The following is a 17,049-nucleotide window of genomic DNA, read 5'->3' on the forward strand; positions in this document are numbered from 1 at the left end:
TCACGCCGTCGCACGTCACGCGGTCACACGTCACGCTGTCGCATGTCACGCCGTCGCACGTCACGCGGTCACACGTCACGCTGTCGCACGTCACGCCGTCACATGTCACGCGGTCACACGTCACGCTGTCGCACGTCACGCCGTCGCACGTCACGCCGTCGCACGTCACGCTGTCACGCTGTCGCACGTCACGCCGTCACACGTCACGCTGTCACACGTCACGCTGTCACACGTCACGCTGTCGCACGTCACGCCGTCGCACGTCACGCTGTCGCACGTCACGCCGTCACGCTGTCGCACGTCACGCCGTCACACGTCACGCTGTCACACGTCACGCTGTCGCACGTCACGCGGTCACACGTCACGCGGTCGCACGTCACGCTGTCGCACGTCACGCTGTCACACGTCACGCCGTCACGCTGTCGCACGTCACGCTGTCGCACGTCACGCTGTCGCACGTCACGCCGTCACGCTGTCACACGTCACGCCGTCACACGTCACGCCGTCACACGTCACGCCGTCACGCCGTCGCACGTCACGCCGTCAAACGTCACGCCGTCAAACGTCACGCCGTCACGCGGTCACACGTCACGCCGTCGCACGTCACACCGTCACACTTCACGCCGTCGCACGTCACGCCGTCGCACGTCACGCCGTCGCACGTCACGCTGTCGCACGTCACGTGGTCGCACGTCACACCGTCACACGTCACGCCGTCGCACGTCACGCCGTCGCACGTCACGCCGTCGCACGTCACGCCGTCGCACGTCACACTGTCGCACGTCACGCTGTCACACGGTCGCACGTCACGCTGTCGCACGTCACGCCGTCACACGTCACGCCGTCACACGTCACGCCGTCACGCCATCACACGTCACGCCGTCGCACGTCACGCTGTCGCACGTCACGCTGTCGCACGTCACGCGGTCGCACGTCACGCTGTCGCACGTCACGCGGTCGCACGTCACGCTGTCGCACGTCACGCTGTCGCACGTCACGCTGTCGCACGTCACGCGGTCGCACGTCACGCCGTCACACGTCACGCTGTCGCACGTCACGCGGTCGCACGTCACGCTGTCGCACGTCACGCGGTCGCACGTCATGCTGTCACACGTCACGCTGTCGCACGTCACACATCACACGTCACGCTGTCGCACGTCACGCTGTCGCACGTCACGCCGTCGCACGTCACGCCGTCACACGTCACGCCGTCGCACGTCACGCCGTCGCACGTCACGCTGTCGCACGTCACGCTGTCGCACGTCACGCTGTCGCACGTCACGTGGTCGCACGTCACACCGTCACACGTCACGCCGTCGCACGTCACGCCGTCGCACGTCACGCCGTCACACGTCACGCTGTCACACATCACGCGGTCACACGTCACGCGGTCACACGTCACGCGGTCACACGTCACACATCACACGTCACGCTGTCACACATCACGCGGTCACACGTCACGCGGTCACACGTCACACATCACACGTCACGCTGTAACACGTCACGCTGTCACACATCACGCGGTCACACGTCACGCTGTCACACATCACGCGGTCACACGTCACGCGGTCACACGTCACGCGGTCACACGTCACGCTGTCACACATCACGCGGTCACACGTCACACAGTCACACGTCACGCGGTCACACGTCACGCGGTCACACGTCACGCTGTCACACGTCACGCGGTCACACGTCACACATCACACGTCACGCTGTCACACGTCACGCTGTCACACGTCACGTGGTCACACGTCACGCTGTCACACGTCACGCTGTCACACGTCACGCTGTCACACATTGCACATCACACGTCACGCTGTCACACGTCACACATCACACGTCACGCTGTCGCACGTCACGCTGTCGCACGTCACGCCGTCGCACGTCACGCCGTCACACGTCACGCCGTCGCACGTCACGCTGTCGCATGTCACGCCGTCGCACGTCACGCGGTCACACGTCACGCTGTCGCACGTCACGCCGTCACATGTCACGCGGTCACACGTCACGCTGTCGCACGTCACGCCGTCGCACGTCACGCCGTCGCACGTCACGCTGTCACGCTGTCGCACGTCACGCCGTCACACGTCACGCTGTCACACGTCACGCTGTCACACGTCACGCTGTCGCACGTCACGCCGTCGCACGTCACGCTGTCGCACGTCACGCCGTCACGCTGTCGCACGTCACGCCGTCACACGTCACGCTGTCACACGTCACGCTGTCGCACGTCACGCCGTCACACGTCACGCTGTCACACGTCACGCTGTCGCACGTCACGCGGTCACACGTCACGCGGTCGCACGTCACGCTGTCGCACGTCACGCTGTCACACGTCACGCCGTCATGCTGTCGCACGTCACGCTGTCGCACGTCACGCTGTCGCACGTCACGCCGTCACGCTGTCACACGTCACGCCGTCACACGTCACGCCGTCACACGTCACGCCGTCACGCCGTCGCACGTCACGCCGTCAAACGTCACGCCGTCAAACGTCACGCCGTCACGCGGTCACACGTCACGCCGTCGCACGTCACACCGTCACACTTCACGCCGTCGCACGTCACGCCGTCGCACGTCACGCCGTCGCACGTCACGCTGTCGCACGTCACGTGGTCGCACGTCACACCGTCACACGTCACGCCGTCGCACGTCACGCCGTCGCACGTCACGCCGTCGCACGTCACGCTGTCACACGGTCGCACGTCACGCTGTCGCACGTCACGCCGTCACACGTCACGCCGTCACACGTCACGCCGTCACGCCATCACACGTCACGCCGTCGCACGTCACGCTGTCGCACGTCACGCTGTCGCACGTCACGCGGTCGCACGTCACGCTGTCGCACGTCACGCGGTCGCACGTCACGCCGTCACACGTCACGCTGTCGCACGTCACGCTGTCGCACGTCACGCTGTCGCACGTCACGCGGTCGCACGTCACGCCGTCACACGTCACGCTGTCGCACGTCACGCGGTCGCACGTCACGCTGTCGCACGTCACGCGGTCGCACGTCATGCTGTCACACGTCACGCTGTCGCACGTCACACATCACACGTCACGCTGTCGCACGTCACGCCGTCGCACGTCACGCCGTCGCACGTCACGCCGTCGCACGTCACGCCGTCGCACGTCACGCCGTCGCACGTCACGCTGTCGCACGTCACGCTGTCGCACGTCACGTGGTCGCACGTCACACCGTCACACGTCACGCCGTCGCACGTCACGCCGTCGCACGTCACGCTGTCACACGTCACGCCGTCGCACGTCACGCTGTCGCACGTCACGTGGTCGCACGTCACACCGTCACACGTCACGCCGTCGCACGTCACGCTGTCGCACGTCACGCCGTCACACGTCACGCCGTCACACGTCACGCCGTCGCACGTCACGCCGTCGCACGTCACGCCGTCGCACGTCACGCCGTCGCACGTCACGCTGTCGCACGTCACGCTGTCGCACGTCACGCCGTCGCACGTCACGCCGTCGCACGTCACGCTGTCGCACGTCACGCGGTCGCACGTCACGCTGTCGCACGTCACGCGGTCGCACGTCACGCTGTCACACGTCACGCTGTCGCACGTCATGCCGTCACACGTCACGCTGTCACGCGGTTGCACGTCACGCGGTCGCGCGTCACGCGGTTGCACGTCACGCCGTCACACGTCACGCGGTCGCACGTCACGCTGTCGCACGTCACGCGGTTGCACGTCACGCCGTCACACGTCACGCCGTCACACGTCACGCCGTCACATGTCACGCTGTCACACGTCACGCCGTCACGCCGTCGCACGTCACGCGGTTGCACGTCACGCCGTAACGTCACGCCGTCGCACGTCACGCCGTCACACGGTCGCACGTCACGCCGTCGCACGTCACGCCGTCACACGTCACGCCGTCACACGGTCGCACGTCACGCGGTCACACGTCACACATCACACGTCACGCTGTCACACGTCACGCTGTCGCACATCACGCCGTCGCACGTCACGCGGTCGCACGTCACGCCGTCGCACATCACGCTGTCACCCTCCTGCGCTTCAGTTGTCACAATTTCTTGAAAGGAACAAAGTAAAATGACATCAGCTCAGGGTGGAAGAGATAGAGAATGTGAGACAGGAAATACTGAGCCAGGTCAGTGCACAATGAAGAGACAGCAGAAACGTGGGTTATGGAGAAGGTTCCAGTGCCAATGGAAATCTCTGTGTTCTGACAGCTGTGGGAATGGGTTTGGGGTGAAGGGTGAGGATCCAGAGGAGGCGAGAGTGAAATCGGTGTAAACTAACCTGAATCCGCTCCATCTGTCTCCACAGGACTCATCCTGGAGTCTAAAACCACGGCGGCCACGCCTAACACCACCAGGCCCAGGCCCAGGCCGACCAGGGCCCCAACGCAGAGGCCAAAGGTCGTCACCTCCAAGGGGGCTCAGAAAGAAAGAACCCGGCACACAACCGCCGCGCCGCGGGCACCCACCTCGAGCTGGCACTGGGAGGTGCCACGCCCCGCCACGACCAAAGCCCCGCCCAAGAGCCAGCGGCCGCAGACGACGCTGCCAAAGCCGCCGACGAAGGCGGAGAGAGCTCGGCCGAAGGAGGGCCGGCCGACGGGCGGCAAGAGGAAGGGCAGCCGGGGCTCGGCGGCCAGTCGGCGCCAGGGTCAAGGTTCAAAGGCGGGCAAGAGGAAGCGCCTCAAGCCAAGGGACGGGGCGGTGCGGCTGGCCGGCCAAAGGCGGCGGTCAGGGGAAGGGAGGGTGGAGGTCCACGTGGGCGGGGAGTGGGGCACGGTGTGCGACGACTTGTGGAACTCCAAGGCCGCGGCGGTGGTGTGCCGGCAGCTCGGGTACCGGGGCGAGGCTCGGGCCGCCAGGAAGGCGGAGTTCGGGGCGGGGGAGGGGTCCCGGCGCATCCTGCTCGATGACGTGCGGTGCGGAGGGCAGGAGAGGGACCTGCTGCAGTGTCAACACGGGCCGATCGGGGAACACAACTGCTCGCACGACGAAGACGCTGGCGTCAGCTGCGGCAAAGCGGCTCAATAAACCTCACGTTGAAAAGAAAAACCACGCGACTCCGGTTCCAATCCTTTGCCGCTCGCTTTTCCGCTAAATCAAGACTCTTCGACCCAATATTTTGGCTCCCCCACCCCCACACACAACACAACAACTCCGCCACGCGTTCTTGCTTCTCGAAGCGCTCCAGGTAACGCCCTTTGGAAACACGCCAGTCCCCGGTTGCCCTGCTCCGGCTCGTCCTCCAGACTAGTGGCCCTCCCGTGGCACTGCGCTCATCCAAGTGCAATGAGGTTAGAGGGTCACCCCCTATTTCAAAGATATAAATCTCGCACACATCGTAGAGTCATACAGCACAGAACGAGGCCATTCTACCCATCGTGCCTGTGCCAGCTCTTTTATACAGCTGTCCAAACAGTTCTACTCCACTGCTCTTTCCACATAGGGTGTGTTATATTGCAGGAGGGGTATATTACACCAAGTACATATTACAGGAGGGGTATATTACACCGGGTGCATATTACAGGAGGGGTATATTACACCAAGTGCATATTACAGGAGGGGTATATTACACCGGGTGCATATTACAGGAGGAGTATATTACACCTAGTGCATATTACAGGAGGGGTATATTACACTGTGTATATTACAAGAGGCATATATTACACCAGGTGCATATTACAGGAGGGGTATATTACACTGTATATTACAGGAGGGTTATATTTCACCAAGTGCATATTACAGGAGAGGTATATTACACCAAGTGCATATTACAGGTGGGGTATATTACATCAGGTGCATATTACAGGAGGGGTATATTACACCAGGTGCATGTTACCAGAGGGGTATATTACACCAAGTGCATATTACAGGAGGGGTATATTACACCAGGTGCATATTACAGGAGGGGTATATTACATCAGGTGCATATTACACGAGGGGTATATTACACCAGGTGCATATTACAAGAGGGGTATATTACACCAGGTGCATATTACAGGAGGGGTATATTACATCAGGTGCATATTACAGGAGGGGTATATTACACCAGGTGCATATTACAAGAGGGGTATATTACACCAAGTGCATATTACAGGAGGGGTATATTACGCCAAGTGCATATTACAGGAGTGGTATATTACATCAATGGCATATTACAGGAGGGGTATATTACACTGTATATTACAGGAGGGGTATATTATACCAATTGCATATTACATCAAGTGCATATTACAGGAGGGGTATATTACACTGGGTGTATTACAAGGGGGGTATATTACAGCAGGTGCATATTACAGGAGGGGTATATTACACCAGCTGCATATTACAGGACGGGTATATTACATCAGGTGCATATTACAGGAGGGGTATATTACACCAAGTGCATATTACAGGAGAGGTATATTACACTGGGTGTATTACAAGGGGGGTATATTACAGCAGGTGCATATTACAGGAGGGGTATATTACACCGGGTGCATATTACAGGAGGAGTATATTACACCTAGTGCATATTACAGGAGGGGTATATTACACTGTGTATATTACAAGAGGCATATATTACACCAGGTGCATATTACAGGAGGGGTATATTACACTGTATATTACAGGAGGGTTATATTTCACCAAGTGCATATTACAGGAGGGGTATATTACACCAAGTGCATATTACAGGTGGGGTATATTACATCAGGTGCATATTACAGGAGGGGTATATTACACCAGGTGCATGTTACAAGAGGGGTATATTACACCAGGTGTGTATTACAAGAGGGGTATATTACACCAAGTGCATATTACAGGAGGGGTATATTACACCAAGTGCATATTATAGGAGGGGTATATTGCACTATATATTACAGGAGGGGTATATTGCACCAGGTGTGTATTACAAGAGGGGTATATTACACCAAGTGCATATTACAGGAGGGGTATATTATCACCAAGTGCATATTACAGGAGGGGTATGTTACACTATATATTACCGGAGGGGTATATTACACAAAGTGCATATGACAGGAGGGGTATATTACACTGTGTATATTACAGGAGGGGTATATTACACCAGGTGCATATTATAGGAGGGGTATATTACATCAGGTGCATATTACAGGAGGGGTATATTACACCAGGTGTATATTACAGGAGGGGTATATTACACCGGGTGCATATTACACGAAGGGTCTATTACACCGGGTGCATATTACAGGAGGAAGATATTATACAGGGCGTATATTACAGGAGGGGTATATTACACCAGTTGCATATTACAGGAGGGTTATATTACACTGGGTGCATAATTACAGGAGGGGTATATTACACCAAGTGCATATTACAGGAGGGGTACATTACACCCTGTGTATATTACAGGAGGGGTATATTACACTGTGAATATTACAGCAGAGGTATATTACACCGGGAGCATATTTCGGGAGGGGTATATTACATCGAGTGCATTTTACGGGAGGAGTATATTACACCAAGTGCATATTACAGGAGGGGTATATTACACCAGGTGCATATTACAGGAGGGTCATATTACACTGGGTGCATATTACAGGAGGGGTACATTACACCCTGTGTATATTACAGGAGGGGTATATTACACTGTGTATATTACAGGAGGTGTATATTACACAAGGTGCATATTACAAGAGGGGTATATTACACCAAGTGCATATTACAGGAGGGGTATTTTACACCAAGTGCATATTACAGGAGGGGTATATTACACTATATGTTACAGGAGGGGTATATTACACCGTGCATATTACAGGAGTGGTATATTACACTGAGTGCATATTACCGGAGGGGTATATTACACTGTGTGTATTACAGGTGGGGTATATTACATCTGTGTGCATATTATAGGAGGGGTATATTACATCAGGTGCATATTACAGAAGGGGTATATTACACCAGGTGCATATTACAGGAGGGTTATATTACACTGTGTATATTACAGGTGGGATATATTACATCAGGTGCATATTATAGGCGGGGTATATTACACCAGTTGCATATTACAGGAGGGTTATATTACACTGGGTGCATATTACAGGAGGGGTATATTACACCAAGTGCATATTACAGGAGGGGTACATTACACCCTGTGTATATTACAGGAGGGGTATATTACACTGTGTATATTACAGCAGAGGTATATTACACCGGGTGCATATTTCGGGAGGGGTATATTACATCGAGTGCATATTACAGGAGGAGTATATTACACCAAGTGCATATTACAGGAGGGGTATATTACACCAGATGCATATTACAGGAGGGGTATGTTACACCAGGTGCATATTACAGGAGGGGTATATTACACTGGGTGTATTGCAGTGGGGGCGGGGGTTATATTACACCAAGTGCATATTACAGGAGGGGTATATGACACCAGGTGCATATTATGGGTGGGGTATATTACACCAAGTGCATATTACAGGAAGGGTATATTACACTGTGTATATTACAGGAGGGGTATGTTACACCAGGTGCATATTACAGCAGGAGTAAATTACACTGTGTATGTTACAGGAGTGGTACATTACACTGTGTATATTACAGGAGGGGTATATTACACTGTGTATATTACAGGAGGGGTATATTACACCAGGTGCATATTATAGGAGGGGTATATTACATCAGGTGCATTTTACAGGCGGGGTATATTACACCAGGTGCATATTACAGGAGGGGTATATTACACCAGGTGCATATTACAGGAGGGTTATATTACACCAAGTGCATATTACAGGAGGGGTATATTGCACCAAGTGCATATTACAGGAGGGGTACATTACACCCTGTGTATATTACAGGAGGGGTATATTACACACTGTATATTACAGGAGGGGTATATTACACCGGGTGCATATTACAGGAGGGGTATATTACATTGAGTGCATATTACAGGAGGAGTATATTACACCAAGTGCATATCACAGGAGGTAGTATATTACACCAAGTGCATATTACAGGAGGGGTATATTACACCAGGTGCATATTACAGGAGGGTTATATTACACTGGGTGCATATTACAGGAGGGGTATATTACACCTAGTGCATATTACAGAAGGGGTATATTACACCCTGTGTATTTGCAGGAGGGGTATATTACACCAGATGCATATTACAGGAGGGGTATATTACACCAGGTGCATATTACAGGAGGGGTATATTACACTGGGTGTATTAAGGGGGGGGGTTATATTACACCAAGTGCATATTACAGGAGGGGTATATGACACCAGGTGCATATTATGGGTGGGGGATATTACACCAAGTGCATATTACAGGAGGGGTATATTACACCAAGTGCATATTACAGGAAGGGTATATTACACTGTGTATATTACAGGAGGGGTATGTTACACCAGGTGCATATTACAGCAGGAGTAAATTACACTGTGTATGTTACAGGAGTGGTATATTACACCAAGTGCATATTACAGGAGGGGTACATTACACTGAGTGCATATTAGCGGAGGGGTATATTACACCAAGTGCATATTACAGGATGGGTATATTACACTGTATATTACAGGAGGGGTATATTACACCAAGTGCATATTACAGGAGGGGTATATTACACCAAGTGCATATTACAGGAGGGGTATATTACACTGGGTGTATTACAAGGGGGTATATTACACCAGGTGCACATTACAGGAGGGGTATATTACACAAGGTGCATATTACCAGAGGGGTATATTACACCAAGTGCATATTACAGGGGGGGTATTTTACACCAAGTGCATATTACAGGAGGGGTATATTACACTATATGTTACAGGAGGGGTATATTACACCGTGCATATTACAGGAGGGGTATATTACACTGAGTGCATATTACCGGAGGGGTATATTACACCATGTGCATACTACAGGAGGGGTATATTACACTGTGTATATTACAGGAGGGGTATATTACACTGTGTATATTACAGGAGGGGTATATTACACCAGGTGCATATTATAGGAGGGGTATATTACATCAGGTGCATATTACAGGAGGGGTATATTACACCGGGTGCATATTACAGGAAGGGTCTATTACACCGGGTGCATATTACAGAAGGAATATATTACACGGGAAGCATATTACAGGAGGGGTACATTACACCCTGTGTATATTACAGGAGGGTATATTACACTGTGTATATTACAGGAGGTGTATATTACACAAGGTGCATATTACAGGAGGGGTATATTACACCAAGTGCATATTACAGGAGGGGTATATTACATCAAGTGCATATTACAGGAAGGGTATATTACTCTGTGTATATTACAGGAGGGGTATGTTACACCAGGTGCATATTACAGCAGGAGTAAATTACACTGTGTATATTACAGGAGTGGTATACTACACCAAGTGCATATTACAGGAGGGGTATATTACACCGGGTGCATATTACAGGAGGAATATATTACACAGGGCGCATATTACAGGAAGGGTATATTACACCAGGTGCATATTACAGGAGGGTTATATTACACCGGGTGCATATTACAGGAGGGGTATATTACACCAAGTGCATATTACAGGAGGGGTATATTACACCAAGTGCATATTACAGGAGGGGTACATTACACCCTGTGTATATTACAGGAGGGGTATATTACACTGTGTATATTACAGGAGGTGTATATTACACCAGGTGCATATTACAGGAGGGGTATATTACATCGAGTGCATATTACAGGAGGAGTATATTACACCAAGTGCATATTACAGGAGGGGTATATTACACCATGTGTATATTGCAGGAGGGGTATATTACACCAGATGCATATTACAGGTGGGGTATATTACACCAGGTGCATATTACAAGAGGGGTATATTACACCGGGTGCATATTACAGGGTCTATTACACCGGGTGCATATTACAGGAGGAATATATTACACCGGGTGCATATTACAGGGTCTATTACACCGGGTGCATATTACAGGAGGAATATATTACACAGGGCGCATATTACAGGAGAGGTATATTACACCAGGTGCATATTACAGGAGGGTTATATTACACCAGGTGCATATTACAGGAGGGGTATATTACACCAAGTGCATATTACAGGAGGGGTATATTACACCAAGTGCATATTACAGGAGGGGTACATTACACCCTGTGTATATTACAGGAGGGGTATATTACACTGTGTATATTACAGGAGGTGTATATTACACCAGGTGCATATTACAGGTGGGTTATATTACACCGGGTGCATATTACAGGAGGGGTACATTACACCCTGTGTATATTACAGGAGGGGTATATTACACTGTGTATATTACAGGAGGTGTATATTACACCAGGTGCATATTACAGGAGGGGTATATTACATCGAGTGCATATTACAGGAGGAGTATATTACACCAAGTGCATATTACAGGAAGGGTATATTACACCCTGTGTATATTGCAGGAGGGGTATATTACACCAGATGCATATTACAGAAGGGGTATATTACACCAGGTGCATCTTACAGGAGGTGTATATTACACCGGGTGCATATTACAGGAAGGGTCTATTACACCGGGTGCATATTACAGGAGGAATATATTACACAGGGCGCATATTACAGGAGGGGTATATTACATCGAGTGCATATTACAGGAGGAGTATATTACACCAAGTGCATATTACCGGAGGGGTATATTACACCCTGTGTATATTGCAGGAGGGGTATATTATACCAGATGCATATTACAGGAGGGGTATATTACACCAGGTGCATATTACAGGAGGGGTATATTACACTGGGTGTATTACGGGGGGGGGGGTATATTACACCAAGTGCATATTACAGGAGGGGTATATTACACCAGGTGCATAATATGGGAGGGGTATATTACACCAAGTGCATATTACAGGAGGGGTATATTACACCAAGTGCATATTACAGGAAGGGTATATTACACTGTGTATATTACAGGAGGGGTATGTTACACCAGGTGCATATTACAGCAGGAGTAAATTACACTGTGTATATTACAGGAGTGGTATATTACACCAAGTGCATATTACAGGAGGGGTATATTACACCGTGTATATTACAGGAGGGGTATATTACACCAAGTGCATATTACAGTAGGGGTATATTACACCGGGTGAATATTACAGGAGGGGTATATTACACTGTATGTACATTACAGGAGGGGTATATTACACTGTGTGTACATTACAGGAGGGGTATATTACACTGTGTGTACATTACAGGAGGGGTATATTACACTGTGTGTACATTACAGGAGGGGTATATTACACTGTGTGTACACTACAGGAGGGGTATATTACACTGTGTACATTACAGGAGGGTATATTACAGGGCGGATATATCACACTGACTGCCTATTACAGGAAGACTACGTTACACTGAGTTGCAAATTACCGGAAAGGTGAGATTTTAGAGGCGTTTTCCTCGCGGCCCCATTGGAGCAGGTGCCCGAGCTGGTGACAGGGAGCGGAAAGCCAGTTTGCAGGTTGCCCGGCGGGATCCTGGGCTCAGTCCCAAGGGACCCGGAGAGGGGATGGCGAGGTGTGGGCATCCCTGGCTGCTGCCGCCGCTCCTGGCTCTGTCTTACCTGGGTTACCTGCTCCTGGGGGCGGCGATTGTGTCTCTGATTGAGCAGCCGCACGAAGGCAGGCTACGGGAGGAGATGCGCCTCCTCAAGTCCCGGTTCCTCAACAGCAGCTCCTGCCTGGCCGAGTCCGACCTCGAACGCTTCTTGGAGAGAGCGCTGGCCGCTGACCGGTACGGTGCCTCCGTCCTCAGCAACACTTCCCACACGACCAACTGGGACTTCGCATCCGCTTTCTTTTTCACCAGCACCTTGATCACCACCGTGGGTGAGTATTAAAAAATGTTTCCTATGTGAAATATTTCACAAGGAAAAACTTTTCAATATTCGTAAAAAGTTCTTCAACATCTGAAAAAAAGTTTATTACAACGCTTTTCAATCTTTCACAAGGTTTATTAAAAGCTGTTCAACATTTGAAAAGAAGTTTTTAAAGTTTTTCATTATTTGCTAAAGTTATCAAAAGTTATTGAACTTTTTTAAAAAGTTTTACATTAGGTAAATTTATTAAAAGTAGTTCAACATTTGAATTTTCTTTAGCTTTATCAAATAATGAAAAACTTTTTTAAAACTTTCAAATGTTGAACAACTTCTAATAAATTTACCTAATGTAAAACTTGAAAACTTTTTTTTTTAAATGTTGAATAACTTTTGATAACTTTAGCAAATAATAAAAAACTTTAAAAACTTCTTTTCAAATGTTGAACAGCTTTTTAAAAACTTTATGAAACATTAAAAAGCGTTTTAATAAACTGTTTTTCAGATGCTGAAGAACTTTTACGAATATTGAAAAGCTTTTCCTTTGAATTTTCTTTAACTTTATCAAATAATGAAAAACTTTTTTAAAACTTTCAAATGCTGAACAACTTCTAATAAATTTACCTCATGTTAAAAAACTTTAAATTTTTTTTATATGTTGAATAACCTTTGATTAATTTAAGAAATAACAAAAAACTTTAAAGTTAACTTTTAAAGTTAAAAATCTCAAATTTCATATTGAAAAGCATTAATGTTGAACAAATGTTTATTAAAACGCTTTTCAATATTTTATAAAGTTTGTTAAAAGTTGTTCAACTTTTGAACATTTTTAACGTTATCAAATAATGAAAAACTTTTTAATTTTCAAACATTGAACAACTTTTAATAAACTTTATAAAATATTGAAAAGCGTTTTAATAAACTTTTGTTCAACATTAATGCTTTTCAATATGAAATTTGACATTTTTAACCTATCAAATAATGAAAAACTTTTTAATTTTCAAAAGTTGAACAACTTTTAATAACTTTACTTTTAATGTTTAAAAAACTTTTTTTTTAATTTACAATGTTGAATAACTTTAGCAAATAATGAAAAACTTTATCAAAAGTAATTCAACATATTTTTAAAAAATCTTTTTAAAGTTTTTTAACATTAGGTAAATTTATTAAAAGTTGTTCAACTAGTGAAAATTTTTTAAGTTAATGAAAATCTTTTTTTTAAATTTCACATGTTGAGCAACGTTTAATAAACTTTATAAAATATTGAAAAGCGTTTAATAAACTTTGTTCAACATTTGAAATTTTTAAAAAAGTTTTTCATTGTTTGCTAAAGTTTTCAAAAGTTATTCAACATTTTTTTTAAATTTTTAAAGTTTTTTAACAGGTAAATTTATTAAAAGTTGTTCAACATTTGAACATTTTGAAGTTTATTATTTGATAAAGTTAAAAAAATTTCAAAAGTTGAACAACTCTTAATAAATTTACCTAATATTGAAAAACTTGTCTAAAACTTAAATGTTAAATAATCTTTATCAAATAATGAAAATCTTTTAGCAAAAGATATTCAACGTTTTTCAAATTTTAGAAGTCTTTCAATATTAGGTAAATTTATTAAAAGTTCAAAATTTGAAAACATTTTAAAAGTTTTTCATATTTGATAACTTTATCAAAAGTTATTCAACATTTTTAAACATTTTTAGATAAGTTTTTCAATATTGGGTAAATTTAGTAAAAGTTCAAAATTTGAGAACTTTTAAAAAGTTTTTCATTATCAAAAGTTATTCAGCGTTTGAAATTTTACAAAGTTTTTCAACATTAGATAAAGTTCATTAAAAGTTCAATGTTTGAAAAGGCTTTTAAACAATTTTCAGTGTTTGAAAAGGTTTATTGAAAGATTTTCGATATTTGAAAAAAGTAATTTTGAATAAGTTTATTTAAAGCTTTTCAACGTTCGAAAATAGCTTTTAAAATGCTTTCCAACATTTGAAAAAAGGCTTTTAAAAAGTTCCTCGTTGTTTGAAAAAAGCTTTTCAAAAAGTTTTTCAATATTTGGAAAAAAAAGCTCAGAAAAGTTTTCTTTAAACTGTAACATATGTTTGAACAATGTATTTTTTTCCTTCCAACAGCTGGTGATTCATGGGTTGTGGGTGTGGCTGGCCAGAGGAGCATTTATTTCTCATCCCTAATTACCCTTAAACTGAGTGTCTTGCTCGGCCATTTCATAGGGGCAGTTAAGAGTCGACCACATTGCTGTGGGGTCTGGAGTCACATGTAGGCCAGACCGGGTAAGGATGGCAGATTTCCTTCCCTTAAGGGGCATTAGTGAACCAGATGGATTTTTAACGACAATCAACATTGGCATCATTAGATTTTTATTGAATTCAAGTTCCACCATCTGCCGTGGTGGGATTCGAACCCGGGTCCCCAGCCCAGTGACAATACCAGTCGCCACCACCAGCCCTAAGTGACTTACAAAAAGGAATCAGATAGACACTTGAAAAGGAAGCATTTGTACGGGCCGCAGGGAATGAGCTTGGGGTGGTGGAGCTAATTGGGTAGCTCTTGCAATGAGCCATCGCGGACACGATGGGCTGAATGGCCTCTTTTTTCTGCTGGATCGTTCTGTGGGTTAAAATGAAAAGAAAGGCTTGTGTTTTATAGCGTTACCCGCAGCCTCAAAACTGCTTTACAGCCGATGGAACAACGAGTAGTCTCTGTTGTAATGTAGGAGACGCGGCAGCCAAGGTGCGCCCAGCAAGATCCCACAAACAACGATGAGATTATCACCAAATAACCTGGGCCTGAATTTTACACCCTCCCCACAGGCGGTTTGTGGGTGGGGGGTCTTCCCGCTGGGCACCCGCCTGCCCTGACCTTCTGCAATTTTACATTGGGACAGGCAAGGCCTCGGCCCACCCTTGCCCCAGTTGAGGCCCTTAAATGGCCAATCCTTGACCGCTTAAGGGCCGTTTCCAGCTCAGCCTCAATTTTTAGGCTGGCGGGAGGGGTTCCGGGATATGGAGGAAGCCCTGGAAATAATTGGGTTCAGGCCTCGGGCTCCATCAACAACCCCCTTTTAACCGTCAGAGGCCCCCTCCCCTTAAGGTCTGGTCACTGCCCCCTTTTCAAACCGGAAGTCTGGTTTTCCTCTGGGAAAAGGCCTCCTGCCGGCTGGAACCAGGTCTCCTGGCTTTTCCTGATGCTGGAACATGTCCCCCGTGTGCAGGTGACCAGCTCTGGACACTGTCCTCATACCTTGTCCGGCGTTGCCACCTCTGGCTGGACATATTCCTGGAGGTTGCATCATACGGCCCCCTGCCTCCAACTGTCTGGAGTTAAAAGTCCAGTGATGACCATGAATCCATTGCCGATTGGTGTAAAAATCCATCTGGTTCGCTAATGCCCCTTTAGGGAGGGAAATCTGCCGCCCTTACCCGGTCTGGCCTACACGTAACTCCAGACCCACAGCAATGTGTCTGATTCTTAAATTCCCTCTGAACATGGGCAATAAATGCTGGCCTAGCCAGTGACACCCACATCCCATGAACAAATGTATATATTGTTTTTAGTTCCTGGAGACTCCAGGGCAATCCTGGTGTGTTATGTGTACAGTTTTTTTTGCCCCCCCCTTCCTTAAGGAGGGACATAACTTGCGTTGGAAGCAGCTCACTAAGCCAATTCCCGGGATAAAGAGGATTTCCTATGAGGAAAGGTTGAGCAGGTTGGGCCGATACTCATTGGAGGTTAGAGGAATGAGAGGTGAACTTATTGAAACATATAAGATTCTGAAGGGGGATTGACAGGGTAGATGCTGAGAGGATGTCTCCCCTCGTGGGGGTATCTGGAACTGGAGGGCACCCATTTAAGATGGAGATGAGGAGGAATTTCTTCTGAGGGTCATTAGTGTCCAGCGAGCATTGGAGGCTGAGTTGGACAGGTTTTCAATCGACAAGGGACTCTAGGGCTATGGAGGGGACAGGCAGGAAAGTGGAGGTAAAGCCATAATCAGATCAGCCACGATCTTATCGAATGGCAGAGCAGGCTCGAGGGGCCGAATGGCCTACTCTGGCTCCTGTTGGCTATGTTCTCATGTCCAATCCCTGTCCAAGTGGCCATACCTCGTGTGTGGGTCTAGATAGCAGGAATCAGCCCGACAATTGAAGGTGGTGGGGGGAGACACAGGGATCAGAGCC

General features: G+C 47.9%; 1 protein-coding gene across 1 annotated transcript in view; it reads left to right on the plus strand.

The window, feature by feature from the left end:
* Positions 1-5,059, plus strand: part of LOC144676549 (HHIP-like protein 1) — a 38,207-nt gene extending 33,148 nt beyond the window's left edge. The window contains exon 9 of the mRNA XM_078536952.1: positions 4,317-5,059. Within this exon, the coding sequence (XP_078393078.1) occupies positions 4,317-5,038 (722 nt within the window). The 3' untranslated portion in view covers positions 5,039-5,059. The remainder of the gene's footprint in view (positions 1-4,316) is intronic.
* The last annotated feature ends 11,990 nt before the right edge of the window (positions 5,060-17,049 follow it).

Source organism: Cetorhinus maximus, unplaced genomic scaffold, assembly GCF_964194155.1.
Source record: "Cetorhinus maximus unplaced genomic scaffold, sCetMax3.hap1.1 HAP1_SCAFFOLD_1690, whole genome shotgun sequence".
In the NCBI taxonomy this organism is placed as follows: Eukaryota; Metazoa; Chordata; class Chondrichthyes; order Lamniformes; family Cetorhinidae; genus Cetorhinus; species Cetorhinus maximus.